At 35.9% G+C, this 23857-nt stretch overlaps 1 protein-coding gene and 1 long non-coding RNA gene across 2 annotated transcripts; one reads left to right on the plus strand and one right to left on the minus strand.

Moving 5' to 3' along the window:
• Nucleotides 1-22: 22 nt before the first annotated feature.
• On the plus strand, nucleotides 23-2690 carry LOC147525124 (uncharacterized). Its single transcript, XR_015221071.1, has 2 exons — nucleotides 23-1419; nucleotides 1680-2690. It is a non-coding gene; the product is annotated as an uncharacterized LOC147525124 (long non-coding RNA).
• Nucleotides 2691-2777: 87 nt separating this feature from the next.
• LOC147525125 (transmembrane 9 superfamily member 3-like) lies at nucleotides 2778-9002 on the minus strand. Its single transcript, XM_086605484.1, has 7 exons — nucleotides 8480-9002; nucleotides 5812-5852; nucleotides 5119-5704; nucleotides 4890-5027; nucleotides 4068-4224; nucleotides 3487-3971; nucleotides 2778-3170 (listed from the first exon to the last, which is right to left on the minus strand). Exons 1-7 carry the CDS (start codon nucleotides 8620-8622, stop codon nucleotides 2951-2953), a joined length of 1770 nt encoding a protein of 589 aa, XP_086461610.1. The 5' UTR covers nucleotides 8623-9002; the 3' UTR covers nucleotides 2778-2950.
• Between the last annotated feature and the right edge of the window lie 14855 nt (nucleotides 9003-23857).

The raw sequence follows: 23857 nt of genomic DNA on the forward strand, positions 1-23857 counted from the left end.
GTTCTCATCCTGTTTACTGATGTCAAAGGGACTAAGCTACCATAAAGCAATTTTTGAGGCTTGGAGGGAGATTCTTTATACAACATTATGTGTAGTTCGACAGGATGTTTTCCTTTGTATTGTAGCTGAGTTTCAGAATAATAATTACAATATGTTATGCCATTGCCCATCAATTGAGTTACACAAAATCTTGAATTAATTGAGCACTTGAACACTTTCTATATTTCTAGATTTGGTAGTTAAAGGTGGAATGTGCCTATTGAATTATTAGAATATTTGATATACTTTTCTGCCGAATAGTTCTTCCAAGGTGATCTGGCTACATGTTTTCTGAGTATCTGGGGTTCAATAGATTTAACACTTTACATTTGGATTTAATTGGGTTTGATTCTGAGAAATTTGAAATTTTTTATTTTCTTTCATATTATCTTTACACTATATGATAGCGGGTTTCCGGAACTAACTCTCACCATCGAACTTTTTAATCTTTCTATTTATCTAATTGAGAAGTAGCTCTCTCACTGAAATTATAACCAGCTCTCCTTTTATTAATAATTTAGAAACCACCCCCTCCCCCTTTCCAATTAGCCCCCCACTGTTTTTTATTCCACTCAATCAGAATCCATTGAAACCATGCTACCTATTGATTTTGAAAGACCAGTTTGAAGATTGAACAACTGATGTGTAGCTCAGTTTGCATACTTGTCTTTCACTTGGGATAAAGGCTTAGTTGTGTTCGATTTTGAGAAAATTCTTGAGAAATTGGATTGTATTCGAGCATTTTCTGAGCAGTCTTTATGTTGGAAGCGGCGAATAATTATCTCCGTACGGAACAGAAAACTGCACGGAATTCATCAATTGGATTGGTATGAATCTTGGGGTTCTGTTACTATAAAAGCCTGGGACCCTGTTAGTTTCTTCAAACCCCTTCTCTTTCAATCTGCATAAATTTTATATTGATGGTTTGTCCTGAAACCACCTCTTGGCAAAATTATAAAATCCAACACTGCTTAGAAACAGACATTCTGCAGTTGAAATGGACTGATCGGTTATAGAAGACTGATTACATAAAAATCTGAAACTTTCGCCCTTACCTACAAGTATCAACAGATACATGGATTCAAATAAGTCTCAGTTAACCGGTGCTTTGATGCTTTGATAGGAAATACATGTTCTGCACTTCCAGCAGGTACATATTGAAAGGAAGTAAAAGACATAATTTATGTACGGATGCAAGCAGCAAAGTTAACTTCCCCCAAACACATTTCCATGGATCCGGGTTTTAGTTGCATCAGCGGGACTCTATCTACCCAGATATTTGTCTACCCTTTTGTAATTCCCATGTTGATTCCCTCCACAATTGTAGTATGCTCGGCTTTCATAATTTGTAGCCACTCCTAGTCCCGACACAGGACCCAGGTATTTCCCAAAGACCACACCCCAACCAGCTTTGCCTTGGTTTCCTCTTGATGGCCCATTTATATTTAGTTTCACTACTACTGAAGTTGGTATCATTACAGTATCTTAGGTGCCCTCGTGGCTTTTGTTGTCTTGTTGATAGGATATGCTTCCTGATCGTTTGAAGAATTCCTAATCGGTTGCGCATGAGCTTGTCTTGTAGATTTTCTATTATATTGCTGTACACAATAGTACTGAACCTGCAACTCTTCTTTTCATAGATTCTTTGTCAAGACCTATGACAACACATCACATCCAAGGATCTTTAACAGTGAGCTCCTGTTCTTGCAGACATGATTTCCAGAGATCTTTAATCAGCGCAAGTTCATGTTCTTGCAGACTTGCAGTGTTTCTTAATATCTGCAGCTGACTAGATCTGTCTTTTTCACTGAACCAGCCAGTAGATAGGTTGGAAAGCGTAATTGCAGAACTGTGTAAAGGAGATGTGCTTTTGGGTTTGTTCGTGTTGCTTGCATAATTGATCATCTGTGTGGAATTCCTTTAGAAGAATTTTCCATGCAAGAGCAGGAGTTTATACCATGAGCATGAGCTTTCCTTACGAATGTATACCTTGGTGAATCAGTCTCTTGCTTCTGATGTCTTCATGTGCTCTTTTCAGTGTGAATGCAAACAATGCTATTGAGGTATGGGAGCTGAGAGTTCACTGGGAGATGCCCACTTGATTGAGATTTTGAAGGAGAGTGGGGGAGAAGTTCTTCCCATCAGCAGCAATGTATTTGTCTAGTTTCCTTTGAAGGATCCCAGAGAATGGTGTCAGGTTGTATGTGTTTTTTTATGAATCCAGTACCTCTTCCATGTGTCTATAGTTTCATCATTTATCATTTCCCAGTTCCCACTATCCATGAAAAGTCTTCACTTAAAAGTGAGAGTGCCTTCTTCGCACGTCTCCATTTCACTTAGGAAGAGTGCCTTCTCCATCTGTGTTTACATCTCACGAAGATGCGTGGGAACACCAGGGCACTGTGACGAAGAAAGCGAAAGTTCAAAAAGGTGACAAAAACGTGGTGGCATTGGTGGCTGTGTGCCTGTGTAGAAGTGCGGTCGTTAACCCACCCTTTTTTGTATATGACAGTAGGAGTTTTGGTAAGAGCCTGTTCGAAGTGTAATAGCCATTCAAAAAGAGAGCTTTGTATATAACATCATCATATCCCAGTAAATACTTGTCAATTAATCTTTATGATTTGAAATGCACACAAGTTTAATTCCCAGAACTCCATTATCTTTTCAAGGACTGATTTTGTGTCAGTCTTGCTGATGGTTCCAAAATGAGAAACTTATGAGATAAATAAGAGGCACAATTGGAGAACAACGAAATCTACTATGGGTTAAAAATAAACATATCCTTATGAAAAATTTGGTGTAGGCAATGACAGAAACATCACATTCCAGACTCCAGATTGCTACTTTGTTACTACATTGTTCACTCAGCACTGCATTTAATACAGCTGAAGACAGTACATGAAACAAGTATTTACTCGCACTTGATTGAGCAATATATGTGGCGCACAAAAAGCAATGAGGCACGGTAACCAACTGTTCCAAGCATGAGGAAGAACCCATAGCAGATACAGGCCATGTACCCAAAAAAGAAGGATGTTTGCATGAAGCCTGACATGTCTGACCTTGCATAATAGTAGTACAAGCAGTAAGCAAAGATGAATACACCGGTAGAGCCTCCACAAAGAATGGACCTGCAAATAAGTGAGAGAAAAGTTACATGTGAAGGTTAGATTCTCGTCTTAACAAAGGATGGTTGTTTCACATAATTGGGACCACACATTTCATATATGCATTACAAATAATCGAACCAACAAGGTGCCCTCAGTGTGACTTGAAGTAATAAAGTAGGAAAAGAGTGCAGAAGGTGGAACTGTCATTACAAAAGAGATGACAACAAAATATGGCTAATGATTCCAGAATAGCATAGGAGGACTTGTTTCTCTCACTCTAATGGGATGAGGAGTAGACAATACTAATTTGACTGGATATCTTAGTAGAAAATATTACCTCCACCACCATTCATGATCCTCAACAGCAAGCTGAAAGTATGTCAACGCTACAGTGATAAATGCTGTGACAATTATGAGAATGATGAAAACGATAAAGAGGACGCTATATATAGTGTAGATCTTGTGGCCCCACACGCTAGCAAATATGTAATACAACTCAATGTAGATTGCACTGAAGGGAAGGAACCCTGCCATTGCCATCTGAGGGATAGTTCCTCTATACCACGGCATGGAAGGTATTTCTCTAGGATACTTCGTAGTGCGGCATGGAGCTTGAAATTCTGTCTTGCTATTCTTTCCAGCAATACCACCCAAAACAAGTAAAGGAGAAGTTACCAATGTCCAAATAAGAAGAATCACCAAGATAGTACCAAAGGGTAAAGCTGCAGTGGCGCTATAAGCAATTGCAACAGTGTTGAGGAAAGAGAACGTCAAAAAGAGTGGTCCACAGAATAAGCAACCTGTTAGCAATAGATTCCTCACCTGCAGAGGGAGGCAATTGAAAGAACGATAGAAACTCATATCAAAGCCAACCTTTTGAATAAATAAAATAACACCATATGTTTAACTGTAACATACCCAATTAGTTCCTTCCAGTTGCAAATATGTGGATGTAGCAGTGTAACCTGCAATTCCTGATGTAAGGGCATAAATGACTACCAAAGCTGTAAAAAGAGCTCCCCTGTTATAAGGATAGAAGACCCCGACTAGAGCAAGGAGGAAGATGAAGATTGCACTGGTGTGAACAAACACAGAACAGATATGCATTTGTCAAATAACGATAAAAAAAAAAGTAAGCATTAAATGTGGTTACCTATCTAAAGAATGCTACAATGCTTGTAATCACATGCTACAATGCTTGTAAAACATATATACCTATCTAAAGAATTAAAAGACTACTATCACAGCCTTAAATGCCACAATAATTATATCTTGTGATAGTCTTCCTCTCTCCTTATATTCCCGTTTAAGTTTGGTTAGAGGTCAAGGCATCAAGATTGTAATGGTTGCATCCATCTTGCCACTAAATCTGATGAAGATTGCACTGGCGTGAACAAAACACAAAGCGAACAGATATGCATTTGTCACATAACAATCATAAAAAGTATTTAAGGTTAATGTTAAATACTATGTGCATTTTTAATGCTGAATAATACATGCTACAAAGCCTGTATCATATATACTTATTAAAACTTAAGATAATTAAAAGACAATTATCACTTAAATGACGTAATAATTGCATCCTGTGAAAGTCTTCCTCTCTCATATTCTGTTAAGTTTGCTTAAAAGTCAAGGAATGAAGATTCTTATGGTTCCATCCATCTTGCCACTAAATCTGATTAAGATCCATCAAACAATGCAATATACGGATTAGAAAATAATGCTAGAGCAAATTCTTACAGAGTAAGGAGCTGTGACCCTGATCCAAGGACTGCCGAAAATAGAGATTTGTGCTTAGGGAAACGGAATACATCTCCATGGATGTACTTCCATCCAGTCTCCTCTTGGTCATCGATCGATTCTTCATCATGTGAGTATCTACCAACAAAAGTAAGAATCCTCCAGTGAGAAAACATTAGGAGCTATAGCATATGAGTAAATGTGGAAAATTGAAATCAGTATCTCTTACTTGATGAAGTCATTTTTCAGTACCCTCATAAGAATCGTAGCAAGGAATCCAGTCAGAAGGAGAACAGTCACACAAGAATTAATTATTGAGAACCAATGTATCTCCAAGTGTTGGGGCATTGAAGAAGATTTTGAATACTTCTCCATTCTCTTCTCAAAAGGAACATCACTTTCCTTCCAATTGACAGAGTATGTAAAATCCACCTCAACCTCTTTGTCCTCTGTGATGTCCACAGCCTGATTTGGATCAGTTTGAACATTAATTTCTATGACACGGTCATTGTTATAGCTAACTTCAAAGTGAATGTGCTTAAAGAGCAAGTATTTGTACTCGCTGGGGTCCATCTTGTTCTCCTTCTCAACCTTCCCTAAGAACCCCCAGAAAGGCAAGTCATCATAATACATCTGAAAGTAGTAGTCCTTTGACAATGCAGTCTTCAGCTGTGTAACATCCTTTCTTGACAACCTTTTTTTACAAAGGATCTCTGTTTGTTTATCCACCCGAAAATGCAATTCATATGGTGCATCAACCAAGCGATCCCCATTCAATACTTCTCCAAGATCTTCTGCTTTATCTTTCGCATTATCTAAGGCAGGCAAACATCCAACCAATCAGAATAGATACAGCGTAATAACTAACTAGATGTTGCTTATATTTGTTTGGATGCACGAAACGAGAAGATCAAAGGCATACCTGGTGCACAGAAAGGCAGATCATAGTACCGGTAAGTCTCACTGCAGACGATTAAAAAACCAGTCAGTCAACCGTAATTAAAAAAATGTATAGAAACAAATTCAAGTTAAATTAATTACACAATAAAACAGCAATCGAAGGTAAGCCATTCCATTTTTTTTTTTGTTTTTGGATCGGTAAATAGGTATATTTTATATATTTAGACAAATATAAATATACATTGAAGGTAGGATGAGGTATCCAACCAATACAAGAAATCTCCTCCAAGAAACAAACAAAAAGGAAAAACTATGATAACAAAGATCCAACCAGAATATGAGAGACTCCCATCTGCACACAAAATGCTCAAAAGGAATATCATGCATCCCTTCGTCAACCTTACTGTCAAAGTTTGGAAAAGTAATTCCATACTTTCACGCTCATATAATAATTTAGGTACAATTCTTACTGCTGGATTGTTTCCAGAACCGTGTACTACAATACACGATGAAATGTTTCCACATCAGCAACTCAGCATTTTCCAATCAGTTCAAGAGAATACCAAATTTGAGTTACTTACATTAGATAGTAAGTGCATAGTTTAGATGAAAATATATAGAAAAGTGGTGGCCTTATATCTTATTGGTAAGCAAGAGTTACATGAAATGTACCCAAAGAATAAAATAAAATAACAGAGGTTACATGAATCAATCACGAGTACATCTGCCATGTCTCCAAGAGTCAATAAGAGTCTTTAATGGATTTAGTAAATCTTTTCATGGGAGTATGTTATCCTATTTTCCTGTAGGTAGTTCCTGTATGGCTGTATGTTGGTGTGGTAGTTGACTATATTAACTTCTTCGTAAGAAACTAATGGAAATAGAATGTGGGGTTAATTTTCACAACGAAGTATTATCTTGGTAGGTCTTTGTTCCATAGAATGACCTACTTGGAGGCTTAAATTTCCTCGAGTTAAACCTGTATCTTCTTCTCATGCTTTTCTTCTTGCAGTTTTATTTAATTTTTCAATACAACCATAACATGGTTGCTTGAGACAACCATCCACCATGTAAAGGTTTTCTTCGCATATATAAAATTCCTTCTCATCACTATCACATCTTCTTGACTCAAATGCAATCTTCTTTGTCCTACCTAGACGACGACATTATGGTGTTACTAACATCCAGAGATCGAAGAACTAAGATAATACGACCACAGATTTTTAAAAAATGCAAAATAAGAAAAATGGCCAATAAAGGAGGGAGCGGAAGCCTGCAATAATAACCATTTCGAGGAGGGAAACTCTTCCATTTACTACATTAGATGTCTGACTTGAGAGACAATTTCATTCTCCATTCTCAATCAATGGAAAATTCTTTAGGCTTAGACCAAATGTCTAAACTACCAAACTAAATCCATAAAAACAGTCGCCAGCTATACGAGATAATGCACCATAATGCCTTAAGGCCTATAAGGGACGTGCGACTTGTCTAACATTACATGCATGTAAACCAAAATTAAGCATAGAAATGTGGTTTTCTCAATTTCACAGAAACGTCCACAATTTGAATCTTTTACTTTGAAATTCTGGAATGTCTATTAATTCACTTTAAGTTTAACTTACATATATAACATTTTAAATGCATATTTTAGATGAAAATACATAGTAAAGTGGGGGTATATTAAGAAAAAGGAACACGAGATTACCCACACAAAAACAAAACATGGATGCTACATGAATCATCCACGAATAACACAATAATGTTACATCTGTCACGGCTCCATGAGTCAATAGGAGTCTTCAAGTAAGTCTTTTCATGGGAGTATGGGGCTAATTTTCACAATGGAGGGGTTATCTTGGGAGGTTTTGGTTCTGCCAAATAACCTATATGGAGGTTTGGATTTTCTTGAATACATCCATTTCCTTCTTCTCATCATTTCTTTAAAATTCTCAAATAAAACCAAAACATGGTTGCATCATGGGCTGTAGAATGTAGATACTCTTATTTGCTTGCTCAAGCCTCCAAGAATAGGACCAACTTGAGCAAAACTTAAATTGGAGAAGAATATGAATAGTAGAATGGAAGGCACTACAAGAAAGATATACTGGTTCTTTCTAAGCAGCGTAAGAGAAAGCAGTAGTCAAGGAAGCAGACGAATGGTAGTACAAAACGAATTTTGGGAGGTTTCTTTTCTTCATCTCTTATTACTATTAATGCCTTTGCCCAAAGGCCTTCTTGCACCACTTCATATGGATAAAAGACTCTCTTAGTGTATGTCACACAACAAAAGGGACCAACGGCTGCTTTTTACGATTCTAATAATCAATCTTGAGAAAACCCTGAGTTGGCTCATTGCAGATGAACAAGGAGCCTTCATAATATTTGAGGATAGCAATGAAACCTTTTCTCTATTTATAGATATATCGCTGATTCACTAGTCCCTCCCCTCTTAGATTACTCAGTGTGAGTCTCTTTCTATAATTCAAAAAGTGCCAACTCCTTATTCCATTCTCTATTCTATATCAGTCGAGCTACTTATGCACCTCCTGATGAAACAAAAGTGGCCAGAGATTATCTGGGCAGTGAAAAGAAAACATCTTTTCTATTGCATTGTTAATGAATTCAGAAAAGATATACTTCGAAATTAATTAATACTACATTATCATAAACATTTAAAGAAGTAGTACCTGGGATTATGAAAAGGACCAACTTTGTTAGCATAAAGAGGAACACGCTCTCTCTCTTTGTATTTGTGATTTGATCCATCCGCTTCCACGCCAATAAACACCGTCAATATTGTTAATACTAGTTTTAAAAACAGCCCCGCCATCTTCTTCAGATCGATCTGGGGCGAGACTAAAATTTGAGAGCCAGTCAGCTTTATTAATTATTAAGAAGAAGGAGAACTCAGAAATGTGTGGATTCGTTGGGGCTTGTTTGTTAAACGTGCGTGTGTGCGTGCGTGCGTGGTTTTCTCGTTTCACACTTTCACGTAGAGCTGATTATTCTGGCTCTGCTCGGCTCGCGTGGAATCTCGTAAATTTTTAGAATACAGCCGGGTGGAGTTCAAATAAAGTGTTACGGAGGAATTTATATGTTTTAGAATTCTGAGTTCACTAAAGACATAGATATAGAGGTTAATTAACTGGGGATTTATAAAGTTTGAGTCTCTGTTGAATCATTATGAAACAACACAGAGATGAAAATTTTGCAATGAAATTAGGTTAAACATATGAGGGCTTCTAGGCTGCGCAGGGTACACCCAAATTTCGTATGTGCAGGAATTTAAACCACACATTTTGAAGGGCAAAACCGGAATAACCGGGTGAAGAAGTTTCCATTGGGTCACTAAGCTACCCATTAAACCACTAGTTGTAGCATACTTTTGTTAAACTACTAGATATAGCATATACGTTAGTATTAAACAATAAATGACATATTGACTTTAGTGAACGAGATTAGGCACAGCTAGAAGAGGAGATAGTGTTGATAGAAAATTCGGTGGGACAATTGGAGGAACTTCACGAAGCACCTGTGACCTATTAGCTCGAGACATAGTTGCATGTGACCTTTTGAAAATTAGGGTGCGGTGAAGCATTGTGTTGGCTATTGTAGAGAGTCCATGTTCGTTGTCTTTCTATAGCTCGTTGTCCTTCCTCTATAGAAGCAAAACTTTCGTACAAAGTATTAGGAAACCTCGTTATTTGCTTGTCGCACTCAAACCATGTCCTATACAACCCAGGATTACGTACTTCATTAATATGATACTCTTACTCACATAGTCAATAATATGATACTCAAAGTTACATATACTTCAATAGTATGATACTATAAATCACATATTCAATAATATGATACTATTAATTTCATATATTTCAGGGATACGATACTATAAATCGCATAATACTTCAATAATATGATACTCTTAGTCACAAATTCAATAATATGATACTCTAAGTTACATATACTTCAATAGTATAATAATATTAATCACATATTCAATAATATGATACTCGTAGTTTCATATATTTAAGGAATATAATACTATCAATCGCATAATACTTCAATAATATGATACGCTTAGTCACATATTCAATAATATGATACTCGAAGTTACATATACTTCAATAGTATGATACTATAAATCACATATTCAATAATATAATACTCAGAGTTTCATATACATTTAAGTGCTACAAAACTGGTGTTGAGATTAATAAGTAATCACTTAAAAGAAGTTTAATCATATGATAAAAGTTTGTGTTTAATCATATGATAAAACCATTGTATCTCAAACTATTTTTCCTAAAAAGTCAGCATACTACCTGAGATTGCATCCAGTTAGTGCAACTTTGTTTTGAATGTCACTACATTATGGATTCCATATAGTAAAGAAGATTTATGTTAAAAAGAGAGTTATGGAGTTATGACATGTTACTTTCATACTTGTCATGTGTTCACTGTGCAAAATAACTTCGACATGAATCATGCTGACACTTCAAGTACTTCCTTCCTAGATTGCTTGTTGTTTGCGATATGCCCAACAATCGGATCCCATCACATGTAGCTTATTTACAGCGAGAGTACATAAATTGGCACTTAATAGCTGAGTGTCCAAGTTGATCACAGACCTGACATTCAACCTGTGGTGAACGAAACATGTGCTTCTCAATTTGGAACTCATGAAGATAGCGACAATGAACAAATGTCTCAGCAACTAATACAGAAATTAAACTTCTTAATAGGCTAGTTCAGACCAATAGCTCAACCAAGTTCAATTATTCAAGAATTACTAATCCATGAAGGAAGGAAAACCTTCACATAACCAACAAATTTTTTCATGCTCTTTATACTTGATAAACTAAAATTTATCTCTGTTAACATTTCAAAGATCAAATTTTTTGTGCTCTCTATACTTGATAAAATTCGAAGTGAAGAATGACACTCAATAACTCAAAATTTTCTCTTATTTACCTCTAAAACTTAAACTTAGTCAAACTCATGAATTTAAAGGGAAATTACCTTCATTTTTGCAAAATTAACGTGCTTTTATGCTTGCTTCGTGCTTCTTATGCTTGATTGGATCTTATGCAGTAGCAATAACTGAGAATTTAAAAAAAAAAACAGTAAAAACCATAAACCTAGATGTTGATGCTATTTATAAAAGAAAGGCAAAAGAAGGAGGGACGGGTTAAACTGTTGGAGCATACAGAGGGAACAAATGCATTGACTAACTTATATTAAAATAGTAGATGTAGCATACTCCAATTAAGCCACTAGATGTAGCATACTCCTATTAAACTACTAGATGTAGCATACTCATATTAAACCACCATCTGTAGCATACTCCCATTAAATCACTATATTGGATTTAATAAGTATTGCGAGCGATGACAAAGTGGTAGACCTATATTGGAATAAGAGTCTTTTAGAGATGTACAAAGCGTACATCATAATGAAATATGTCGATGATAATTTGAATGCGAAAACGTAGCCGTAATGTGAATGTGAACACTCAAGTACCACACATACATGTAATTTGAATGTGAACACTTAAGTACCAAATATAGTCGTAATTTCATTTAAAAACATAGTTGTGATTCAAAAACCAAACTACAATGTTTTGGCATTGAAACACAAACTTAAACACTTAAGTACAACCCAAGAGTGAAACACCAAACTACATTACAACCAGTCAACCACGATTCTCATATGCTATTTATTGCATCATAAACACATGCTATTATGATTGCAAGAAGATGAGGGCTTCTCACATTGTGTTTTTATGCATTTTGATTTACATTTCTTTTCATACTTACTTGTCCTACTTTCTACTATATGAGGCCCTAGTATATATGATATTATTTGAGGTAGGGGACTTTCTTGGATGAACAGTAATGCATTAGACTTTGTCAGAATCCAATGTCAGATTCATTCGACATCGGAAAAAAGTTAGTGATCATGAACTTGAACTGGCAAAATGCAATGTATTGCAATTTGACGCTCTATGTCACATATTCAATAATATTATACTCTGAGTTACATACTAATATGATACTCTGAGTTACGTTTTTAACCAAGAAACGTTGTTTCAGAATATGAAGTACATGAATATGTACTTAGAGTAACATACTAGGACTACCAAATGGCATTGCATGTAGTAGCATAATTACAATTTAGAAGAAAATCCATTCTCTTTTCTCTTATTTTATGGCTATCTCCATCAAATGAAGTCCAAATGTATGTTAATTACCAATAAGAAAAGAAAATAATACAAGTTTACAATTTGATATTATGAAGGTTAGTTATACAATACAGAATATTTATGTTCTACCTAATCTAACATGAGCAGAGTACTTATGCTGTCATTTTTTTTTCATATGCAAACTACTTATGTTATACCTAATCTAACTTGAGCAGCCATCTAACTTCTTTTAAAAAATAAAGTAAATCAAAATAAAAAACACATGCTCCATCAATAAACACCCCCCAAATCTAAAACAATTATATACCTAAGATATGTGACTTTTCTGGAAAAATTTCGGTGGAGTCTCCTCTGTATTTTCAACATTTCATAAATATAAAAGACCTGTCATAACCTGAAAATAAAAACAATATACTTCTCAGTCATTAACCCAACTACTTAACCGTATCGACGAATGCCATAGCAGTTAAATAACCGGTTGACAAAACTGAGATCACTGCAATAGTAGGACTTAGTACGCCAAAGAACTTGAATGTCTCGACTAATTATAGATCATCCAAGCACCTCATACAAAGCCATTACCGAAAACATAAATTAAATATATACTTCTGAGTTCGATAGCTATCAAAAGGTTTATATCATTAACAAATGGTACTTATTATACAACTTTCTAAAAGAGAAATAAAAGAGGTCCAAAGATAATACCTAGGGACCTTCTGAGTTCTGATGGTACTTACATCAGAACCCTCCAATTGGTTTGTATAACACACATGTTCTAGATACTACAACATACTCCATCTAAGAACTGATACACGATATCCAATCTGCGACATTACAATTGATATGTCGAAAGTAACCTCTAACAAAAAGAAAAAGTTTCCTCTCTTTACCTACAACTCTACCCCACATCAACTAATCAACATAACACCTCCATCACACAACTTACATAGATATGGACATAAGTTATAAACTTGAATCATCCAAAAACAAGTTTTATTCCCAAGCTTAGCAGCCTAGCTCTCATTCCTCTAACAATTGCCTCTTTGACCTAGTTACTCTGATAGGTGCTTGTTCTTGTACATCCTGCTGCACTGGTACTGCTTCCTCTTGTTGTACTGGGACTAGTTCACGGGATCCCCCAACACTGCTACTGTGTCAGAGACTAATGAAAGTGTAACACCTAAGGGAGCAAGACATGGAGGCATAGTCAGAGACCTAATGGGAACTACTATAATGTGCTATACAGCTGAAGCTAGGTCGTACAAGAACAATCTTACATAAGGAATGACAAGCTATTCTTAATGGCTTGAAATTATGTATACTACCAGGTAGGTTATAAGAAGATAGAGATTGCAATTGACTCGAGATATATAGCACAAATTCTGAACAAGAAAGAAACCATGCCATGGTCTATTGAAAATGAAGTGATGGAGATTTAGGAGTTAATGCAATAGCTTAGTCAAGTGAATGTTGTTCATTTAAAAAAGAGAGAGTCTAATAGAGCAGCTGACTTTTCAGCCTCCCTAAGGGGTCCAGAAGGGAAAGATAGATCTTACATGTAGTAATACTGTTTATGTAGGAAATAGAAATAGGTTGTTATTAGCATGAAAATATAAAATATTCATTAAGTGTTAGTAGAGTTCCACCAAGTTGTGTCGGTGATGCATTTGTCTCCTTCAAAAAGTCTGCTTTTTCTGCGGGTATTTTCTCTAATACTTTCGATATTCCACGGTGATATTATAATCAGGTTGAAGGAGCTCTGAAAATATTTTGAATTCATGTCATTACCACTTGCAATAATAAGATGCCTCTGAGTAGTGTGGCTTATAAAAGCACCACGCCGTGATGATAACAATCTCATTAGGAAATTTAAAATTAATATTGGTTAGACAAACTACCTGGAGTGACATCAAGTCAAACATGTTCGGTCGTCGGCGCAAGCAAGTTTTATTTGGGAGACCAGCTTTAATTGCTTGGATGTCTCTCTGTTTGTCGTCCATATCTGGCTTCTTCTTCACTGGACCATCTAGATAAGGAAATAATAAACATTTTAGATGATAAGTCCTCAAGTCCTTATACCTTATAAAAATTTCGGGAAAAATTTAACTTACATGATACACAAATAGATAAGGATGATAAGATACTATCGACTTACCATCCATTCCACAATCCGCGACGCTTTCCACTGTAGTCACAACAAGAGGTGGAGTTTGTGGATGACAACCTGTTGAACTTGCTGCCTCACCGATGAAGATTGGAGCTGCTTGCTCAATCGTCTTGGACCTCTTTTTCACCATAACATCTATATACGCCACAAAATGAAATATATTAAAAATGTAGATTAAATGGGCGTATATAAATCATCTTCTATTTAAAGAAATTCACACTCTATAAAGCAACAACCTCTATTTGAACATTCTCTACATAATCTTAGACCATCTCTTAATTAACTCCCCATAATTGGTCCATGTAAAGACAAGAGCAGGAGTAGTTCTCTTTTTTTATTTATCAAGGCAAATTCAAACTTTCAAGATGGTAATAAAAACACATTAAAGTTGCTACCACGAACAGACTTCCTTCTCCTCTCTCCAGTGCGCCTTCCATGTCCACAGAAGTAGGGAGTGCCTCTGTGCTGCAAAAGGCGAACATGGCAGGGCCCAGGAGTCAAGAGTGACAACACCCTACTTTATTGGAAAACCTTATTTGTCACACCCTCCCATGATTTTGAACACATAACCCCTGAACTCCTTGCCAAGAGCATCTCCATTAACCTCCTGTGAAATTGTCTTTTCATAATTATAATTGTAATTGTTTATTGATTTTAATTATTATACACATACATTACTTTATAATATAATAAAACGCGGAAAACACGTTGCTCAATACTTATTCTTGGTCACTTTTAGTGAATTCTTAGCTTTTGCATAACACCAACCTTAGATAACATGTAAAAGCCTTAACGGTGTTCCTATGTCACGAGAAACTGCATCCAACACGCCCTATGTTATTTTTCCAAACTCATTTTCAACAGAGTTATTATGCACACAACCAAGTTTCGAATTTTTAATAGAGCCTAGATTAGTTGATCAAATAACTGTGGAAACTACATAATCCTTTTCAAAACATGCACATCACCTGAAATGAAAATGAAAATAAAGAAGACCTGTGTGGTGAAGAAACTACGTATACATTCCAGTCCAAACATTCCCAAAATTTTACCACTATAACCCAAGTGCATGAGCATGGATCACGATCTAAAGCATGGTTTAATCCTAGGTACAAAAGCAGTTTCCAACTTGCCACCACAGAATGAGCATGGTTTAATCCTAGGAACATAAAAATGTAGAACATACAAATTGTTTTGCGCTATAAGATGTGGGACCCCGTCAAGATCATTGGCCACAAATCACGCCCTGCAGATCTCTAGCTATAATATTAAGGCGACTCTGCTGTCCCTTGTAAGACCAACTGCATTCTTCTATATATCGGAGTGCTAGACAACTCTTCAGCCTTTTTATTTTCTTATGGCTATTAGCTCCATTTTCAATTGTTATGATCGAGCTGTCAAGCAACACCTTGCCTGTTGATAATTCTAAAAGCACGATTTTACTCCTACTTAACTAATTAAACTTGACAGAAGTAAAAACATGATTAATTTCTATTGTTACGAAAGTTATACTCTCGATTATCTTATAATAAAGCTGGAGTGAGAATTTGTTGCACTCCTAGTTGCTTAGACGTAACAATTCTCTAACTTTAACAATTCTACAATATCAATGAGAGAAATAATTTAATTATACTAATATGGTGAAAATAACTAATTAAGATGTTATAAATTATACTATGAAAATTTAATGAGAAGATGTGAATGAGAAGAAGAGATTAGGGGGATTTGATTCCACTTTGATTAATTCCTAATATGCTAGTATAGATTTGTTACAACCCTAATCTTTATGTTTTCACATAAAAGTTAGGTATTTTTATCCCTAATTATTCATGGCATCTCTACCAGCTAATAATTAGCATGTGAGGCAATTGAAACCCATTCTCATGGTGAATTAAATATCCTCTAGAGTGGAATATCTTACTACAACTATTCTATACTAACACATCAAGTCTTCATCAAAGCTTTAATCAAACCCCTCTAATGGAGGTTTAGCTAAGATTCATTAGACTATCATAATTAAAAGAATAAGAATAAGACATCATAGAAACAATAACAATAACTTGGCTTTTATTAATGGTGGCTAGGCTAGAAAACAATAATTAGGTTTAGACTAAAGAGAAGAAAGATAGCTAATTAAAATTAAACTAATAAGGGTTAGAGTAAGATTTTTGCCTTAGTCTTCTTTATATAGGAGAGGGCTAGGTTTTTAATTTCGTGCATGGGCTTTGAAGCTATGTTTTGAGTCATTAAATCAAGCCCAAAACCTAATTACTTAAGTAAAAAGAGGGTTTCTCTACTGGAAATTATTGTAAGAGATTTTTCATCCACTTTTACTCCTCTAATTTGATGAAGGCCTAGACCATTAGAAATCTCTTTTTGAGCCGGTCGTTTTGACATACAGTAGGCCCAATTCCGAGGTCTGAGTCCAAAGATACGACCTGTGGAAGCTTTGTTGACTTTTCTGCCATATTTCTGCCCGCGTTAACTTTGACTTTTCAGCTTTGACTAAGCTTTAAAAATAATTTTTCTCCTTGAAACTTGGGCTTTAACCATAGAACTTCTTAGCAACCAACCTTGGCTCCTTTCTCTTGCAAAAGTGATATATTTCTTCACATATTTAACTTCAATACCTGAAATACACAACCGTATGTAAATAATACTAACTCTTATTTATTATAAGCATAATTGGTCTAAATGTAATATTAATAAGGGGTTAAAACTACAGTTTTGGCTCTTATCAAACCACCCCCAAATAGCATTTTGCTTGTTCTTAAGCAAATATGAGAAATTAAAATAAGTGACCAAAAATGGAGTTCTAACTAATCTCGTTTCGCTGAGTGCGATTGCATTGACCATATGTAATAAGGCCTTAAACCACTAGGAATTCCCTAGTGAACGAGTTATAGCCTCGTGAGAGTTTTCCAGATAAGGTACTCACAAACTTCATATATACTACAACGACTAAGAAATAAAATGATTGTTTCCTTATTTATTCTCAGATATCTATACATCTCACTAGCAATGAAAACAGAATAATCAATTCGAAACCTAAGCTAATACGTGCATAATAATCAATCATCTATGGATAAACATATATATAATGAACTATGCTATGAAATGCAATAACAGGTCCGTTTCTGAAACTTTAGAATAACGTCTTTAAGTAGGTCCTTACAAATATGTTAAGACAAAAACACTATGATTTTTCCACTCAAGTTTTGCTCACTCCAGTGTGCAGTGGGCACACTTTTTCTTACAAACTCAATGACGTACAAGGAAACCAAAGTCGATCAAACACATCTGCCAGTTACTATCACACTAACCTATTCCTAATTAAGCTAGAGGTCTTTATTAGGTGTTACGGGGATTAGGTGATGGTTTAAGAAAGAAAGAAATGGATATTCAAAAAGGACAAGTCTGAGATAATAAGATCTTCAAAATATCTAACTAGAGAAAACCTTGTTCTTACTTTGCTTCTACACTTTGTTTCCATCATTAGCCATTTTTTTTTTTTTTTTCTTTTGGCTTTTGACTCCTTTGATTCTGTTTTTGGAATTCTTACTTTTTATTTTATTTTTATTTTTATTTTTTCTTTTCTTTGGATAGAAACTTTCTTTTCTTTTCTTATTTGAAGCAACTAACAAATTCTTGGTGTTCCACAGGTCTTTCTCTTTTCTTTTCTTCATTTCATCCAACTTCTCAAACTCATTCAAAAATAGGTAGGTTGATTTTATTTTTATTTTGTTTTTGTAAAAGGGTAAAGGATTGTGGTTTATGAAAAGGCTAAAGAAAGGCTCAAAGGGGCGACTAGCGGAAAATAATTTCATATATGTTTGAATTTCTGGCTATATCGATCTAAAAAGGGTCTAAATTCTTGCTTAGGATATGGTATAGTGATCCAGCAAGTGGACGTGTGATTTCTCTATTCAGAATTTACTTCTCCCTTGTGTCATTACTCAAATATTTCACTCATAAGGCTTTTAGGCTATATTCTCACAGGATTTGTAGAATAAGTACTCTAGTCTAGATTTCTGAAACTTACTGCCAATACAAACAAAGATGCTCATGCAGTATATTTATGGAAAGATGCAATGACTATTACCTACATGTTAACCTAAATTTTTAAAAACTATTCTAATTTAAAAGCTAAAGTGAACTTCTAGACTACTATCATCACAGAAAAATAAACAATACCAATATTCCTAAGTGCATAGTATAAATACTTTTTATTATATATATATATATATATATATATATATATATATATATATATATATATATATATATATATATATATATTACTAGAAAGCAAAGTGCATATTATACATATATATCCTAATAGGTGCCTTAAATTACACGTGTTTCTATGCCACCCCCAAACAAAAAACATACTTTGTCCTCAAAGTATAGAAATAAGAAGGATATAAAATACCATGAAAACGCGTGAAAATTTTAGAACACCTGCAAAACAAATTCAGAACATACTAATATAGGTAAAGAAAAACAGATGCAACTCTATATGAGTTCCACCCATTATGGGAATAACAAAAAATCAAATTTCTTAAGACATAAGCAGACATTAACAAAAAAAAAAAAAAAAAATTACCTCATATCCAGCATTTAAGCGTTGTCATCCTCTTCTATAAAGAAGTGAGGTTCCTTTGCATCCTGCCAGGCCATGATAATTTGCCAGGCCTCACGCCATTTATCATCAATCCGTGCTAACCTATTAAGCATTACTCGGTCTGATGGGGTGTAAGGGGCAACCCAATGAGGTTGTAGCCTCCACCTCGGCCAAGCCATAACACGAAAAGATCATATAATGTAATTGGTGGGTCGTATAATATCAACCCCAACCCAATCTGTGTAGTGGAATGCGAAATTAGGAAAGAAACATACCATGATGCGGAAAACCAAGACAGGCATAAGAAGGTACTTATGCTTCATACTATGGGCTCGTGCTAAACTGGACACTAAGGTCTGGGGAATGTCATATAGCATACGTCTCTCAGTTAAAGCAAAGAAGACGTCACCAGCGGCGTTATTCGCAGAAGAAAACCGCCATTCCCTTAAGATATTCAGCATGATAGTGCCTACGTTAAGGGACAGGCTACCAAGGGCTACATTAAAATGCCCTTGGTCTTCTAGATGAAAAATCCCCGCCCCATAAGTCTCACAAAAATACTCATAGTTATATAGGTATATATTATCAGACATATAGCCCCATGAGTTTTGGGGAGCAGGCATATGCATCCCAACAGCAAAGGCTACCAAAAACTTGCTGAAATCCATTGTTATATCATCAATGGTGACAGAGAACACTTGTTCCCCATCTGGTCAATAAAAGAACTTACAATGATCATGGAAATAAGCAGTAAGTTTAGGAGAATAAGAGTCATCGGCACTTACCACCAGTAGAGTCTGCCATCCTGACTGCATAATCCTATCGCGGAACCGGTATCCATAAGTGTCACTCTCGAGCAATTCTTCAAAGGACTGCTCTAGTATGATTTGAGGAGATTTCATAGCAAACAAATACACTACTGAACTCCTTGAAGTGAGTGTGGAAAACCCCAGAAAAAATAACTGGAGGTATGTTGAGATCAAGGCGTGGGCGCGCTCAATTCTGACAAAGGAAAATTCTGCGATCCAGGACCTTTAGCACGGGCGCGCTCTATTATAAGGTAAGAGAGAGGGCGTGCACGCTCAGAGTACTGTTTGTGGTATGAATTGCGAGGTGAAATTGAGAGGTGCTTGTGTGATGAAAAATAATGGTGTAGTGTGAAGTATATGGTGTGCCATATATTTATAGAGCACTAGTTTCTTAAACCAAGTTCCACAAGTTCCATAAATTGTTAAGGCAAGATGATGGAAAAAGAAAAATTTCTAAATCCAAAATAGAAACAGACGAGATGCAGAGTCAAAAATCAAACCGATAGCTTTTCGGCTGGAATTAAAAATAGCAATCATCCAATTTCTAATCGTTGAGGTTGCACAAACCAAGGGAAGCTAATTCTAGCTACACCACATTAGCAGCATGTTTATATATAAACTATATTATTCCAACCTTGTAATATTAACTTCCAAAAACATATGGATAGGGTAAATACAATGTTAAACAAATAATGCCACCCCCAAACAAGTCAGAAAGGTGGGATTCATGAAAAATAGATAGCATGCTTGGACAAAAAATTAATTAACTTGAAATTCAAATAACAACCAAATACATAATCCAATATTAACTACTTAACTAAACAATTGGGAATAAATAGTGAAATATTCCTAAAAAAAACAATAAAACTAAAAAACTAGCCACGAGATGAGGAAGAGCCAGAGTCATCCGTCCTTCGTCAACAACGCTCATGCCTTCCAGAGTCAACAGAATAAGAACCATCATGAACCATCATGAAACGGTAGCAGGCCATAGAACTTCTACTTGAAACGAATTTCTCACGTAGTCGTTTTGTTGCTCCATAAAACATCCATGGCTTCCTAACTCTCATTATTACTTCTAGGCGAGAATCTATCCGTAGTAGCCCTTTCCAAAGCGTCGGAAAAACATTGGTTTCGGCCTCATACGGATGATAGTAAAACCTTGCCCATTCCACTTCCCAATAATACATTTTCATTCAAATTAACCTTACTAAACACATCCCCAGTGAAAATTGTATTTGATTCAAAACTTGTTTAACAAAAAGAATCTTTGGGGGTTTGAGGAGCCAAATTGATGTTTTGGATTTTAAATTTCCTACCAACCCACCGTGAATGTAAGGTTTCTTTTTCGCAGGGGGATAACACAATGTGAACTTGAATCAATACAATCTCGATCAAAATTTCCAAAACTGGTTCCCGGTTGTCTCTTTGCTGGAGGTAAGATAACACTGCAGTAGTCAATTCCCTCCGCGCTACCATTCAAAAAAATCCTACGTTTCTCCCTATAAAATCAAACACCAAATTAGTGGATAAAAATCATCCATAGAATACCACAACCCATTCCACTTCCTAATACACATCGGGTGCCAAAAAGGGTGAAAATTGTTTTTTCGAAAGAATCTTTGGGGTTTGAGGAGCCATTGAGTTTTGGATTTTAAATTTTGGTGATTGAATCACTTTCGATCAAAATTTGAAGGTGGAGGAGGTTAGAGGCGAGGAAGAAAGAATGGAGGTGAGGAAGAAAGAAGAACGCGTGGGTTTTTTTTTTGGTTTTTTTTTTTTTTTTTTTTTAATTTTTATTTTTAGGAAGTCACGTGTGTGGAACGTGACTGCGTATGGTTTAAAATTGTTTGGGCCCAAGCCCAAAACAAATCCGTAATACCCATTCTTTCCTATGCCTCATAAAACTTAAAACTAAAATTCCCAATTCGTTAACGGTCTGATTTTGGCGAATGACCTATGGTAAAACACACATTTATACACGTTTTGGTTTTCAGTTACTTATTTTCTTAAGTCCGAGGTCCACAGTCCGAAGACCAAAGTCCAAAGACCTAAGTCCAAAGTCCAAATTCCAACGTCCGTATAGTCGTACGTTTTAGTCAAGTTACCTTACTCACGTGGGTTTGGTAGGATAGGTCGAGTAAGGGATCGTCCAAACCTTAGGGCTCGGATAGGTTCACAACTGGAATTACAACTTTTAGTGAGTAGGATTTTTAGGTTTTTTTTAATTGGTTTAATAAATTTTACGGTAATGAAATTAATGTAAATTACTACGGTGATTTTTATGTAGGTAAACAAAGGTGGAGAAATAGGGAGAGAGTTAATCATGCTCATGCAAAACTCGTTTTTCAACAGTTTACTATTACATCACTACATCTCTAATTAGCCTCGTGTTCGAGACGGCGCCGAAATATTGATCCCTAGTGCATGCCCACATCTCTAGGTCGCATTTCACTAGCATAAGGAGTTTCAATAATATCTCATCTCTGGTATATTATTTCAGCTCCTGGCTTGATTTCACATCAGCTGGATGAATTGGAGAGCTGTCTGACACCAGAGAGTCGGTCGCGAGACATTTTGTCGCTACGACGGACTATCTGGAGCATCGCCGATCCAACTTTGTACAGTCTCAGTCATTTTGGGACCGGATATCAAATCTAAGCCTAATTCCTAACTAGTGACTCTAGAATATTAAAGAGTCAATCCGGATTTTTTCACGAAGCAAGAACCCCCCCGAGGGGATTAGCTCATGGTCATAGAAGGAATAATAAAACTTGCTTTGTATATTATTAAGTAAATAAATGCAGGATAGGAATTAAACTAGAAAAGAAATGATCATATTAAGGGTAAAATAACTTACGATTTAAGCTTTCTTTGGAATGGAAATGGCGTAATGTAAATCTTGAAAAAAAATCTAACTAGGCGGAAGCTAAAACATTAATATCTTTGAAGGGGTAATAATGAAGGCGACCCCCTCATATATATAGGCCGGAGACCAAGACGGTTTAATTTGATGTTGTTTGTTTGCTAATTGAGTTTTTCAAAACTTTGAGAATCAAAGTTTTGTTTTTTACCTTTTTTTTGTTTTGTCTTTTGCTTTGATTTAAGGTTTTGTTTGTTAGCTCATTACAATTCAAACCACCTGGTTTGAATTGGTACGTGTCTTCTCTCTTGCCAGGTGGTACCAAATTGAAACCATCCTTTGCCACCTGCCTATGCTAACTCGTCATGCCTTTTGGGGCCGCAGAGTGGGTCCACTTAGTGTGTCCAGTGGTTGCGCCGATTTTGGCGTTTTTACGACTTTTTGTCCTTGCGCAAAGTTCGTCGCCCGGGTCGCTATGATAGCTTCACTAGCCAACGTCGGCATCTAGATTTATCCGATTTGAGCTTCGAAGTTTGTTTTTCTTTATATGTGGACCCGCTTCAGACCGGTTTTATTCTTTTGGAAACTTCGGTTTAGTCCGGCTCTGTTGGGCTTCACGGGGGTTGAGTGGGAAACTTCAAATATTCCCCAGATTCCGTGCTTGGCAGCTTCACTAGCCAACGTCGGCATCTAGATTTATCCGATTTGAGCTTCGAAAGTTTGCTGCTTCTTTATATGTGGACCCGTTCTGCACTGGTTTTGTTCTTTTGGAAACTTCGGCTTTAGTCAGGCTTTGTTGGGCTTCACGGGGATCGAGTGGGAAACTTCAAATATTCCCGTATTCCCGTACTTCGATGCATGTTTTATCACTATATTTATTTTAATTGCGGAATCCTGCAAAAGTACGAAAATATAATTATTACATGATTATTAAACACATAATCGACCAAAATGCTATGTCTCTCGGGGTTTAATATTATAGTTTTGGGTGCTTATCACACCACCCCCAAACAGCACTTTGCTTGTCCTCAAGCAAAGAAGAGACATTAAAACGATAAGTGGTAAAAAATGTGTTGTCCTAAGCTAAATCTCATTTCGCAGAGTGCGGTTGCATTGACTGTATGCAACAAGGCCTTGAACCACTAGGAATTTCCTAGTGAACGAGTTATAGCCTCGTGAGAGTTTTCCAGAGAAGATACTCACAAACTTCATTTATACTACAACGACTCAGTAACAAAGGCTTGTTTCCTTAATTAATCTCAGGTATCTAGACATCTCACTAGCTGTGGGAAACAAGGATTTTATTCTTTTCGAAATTCAAGTTAATATACATACAATAATTGAAACATCTACGTATGAGCATGCATGCAGTAATCTAATAATGAAATGTACGAGCA

Source organism: Coptis chinensis, chromosome 1 (genome assembly GCF_015680905.1).
Source record: "Coptis chinensis isolate HL-2020 chromosome 1, ASM1568090v1, whole genome shotgun sequence".
Lineage (NCBI taxonomy): Eukaryota > Viridiplantae > Streptophyta > Magnoliopsida > Ranunculales > Ranunculaceae > Coptis > Coptis chinensis.

Bases quoted from the DNA above. Each gene is read 5' to 3' on its own strand.
- LOC147525125 (XM_086605484.1), bottom strand. From the start codon at position 8,622: ATGGCGGGGCTGTTTTTAAAACTAGTATTAACAATATTGACGGTGTTT. The intron at 5,853-8,479 runs GTACTACTTCTT...AATCGTCTGCAG, and splicing joins GGTCCTTTTCATAATCCCAG to TGAGACTTACCGGTACTATG. The intron at 4,225-4,889 runs GTAAGAATTTGC...TGTTCACACCAG, and splicing joins GGGTCACAGCTCCTTACTCT to TGCAATCTTCATCTTCCTCC.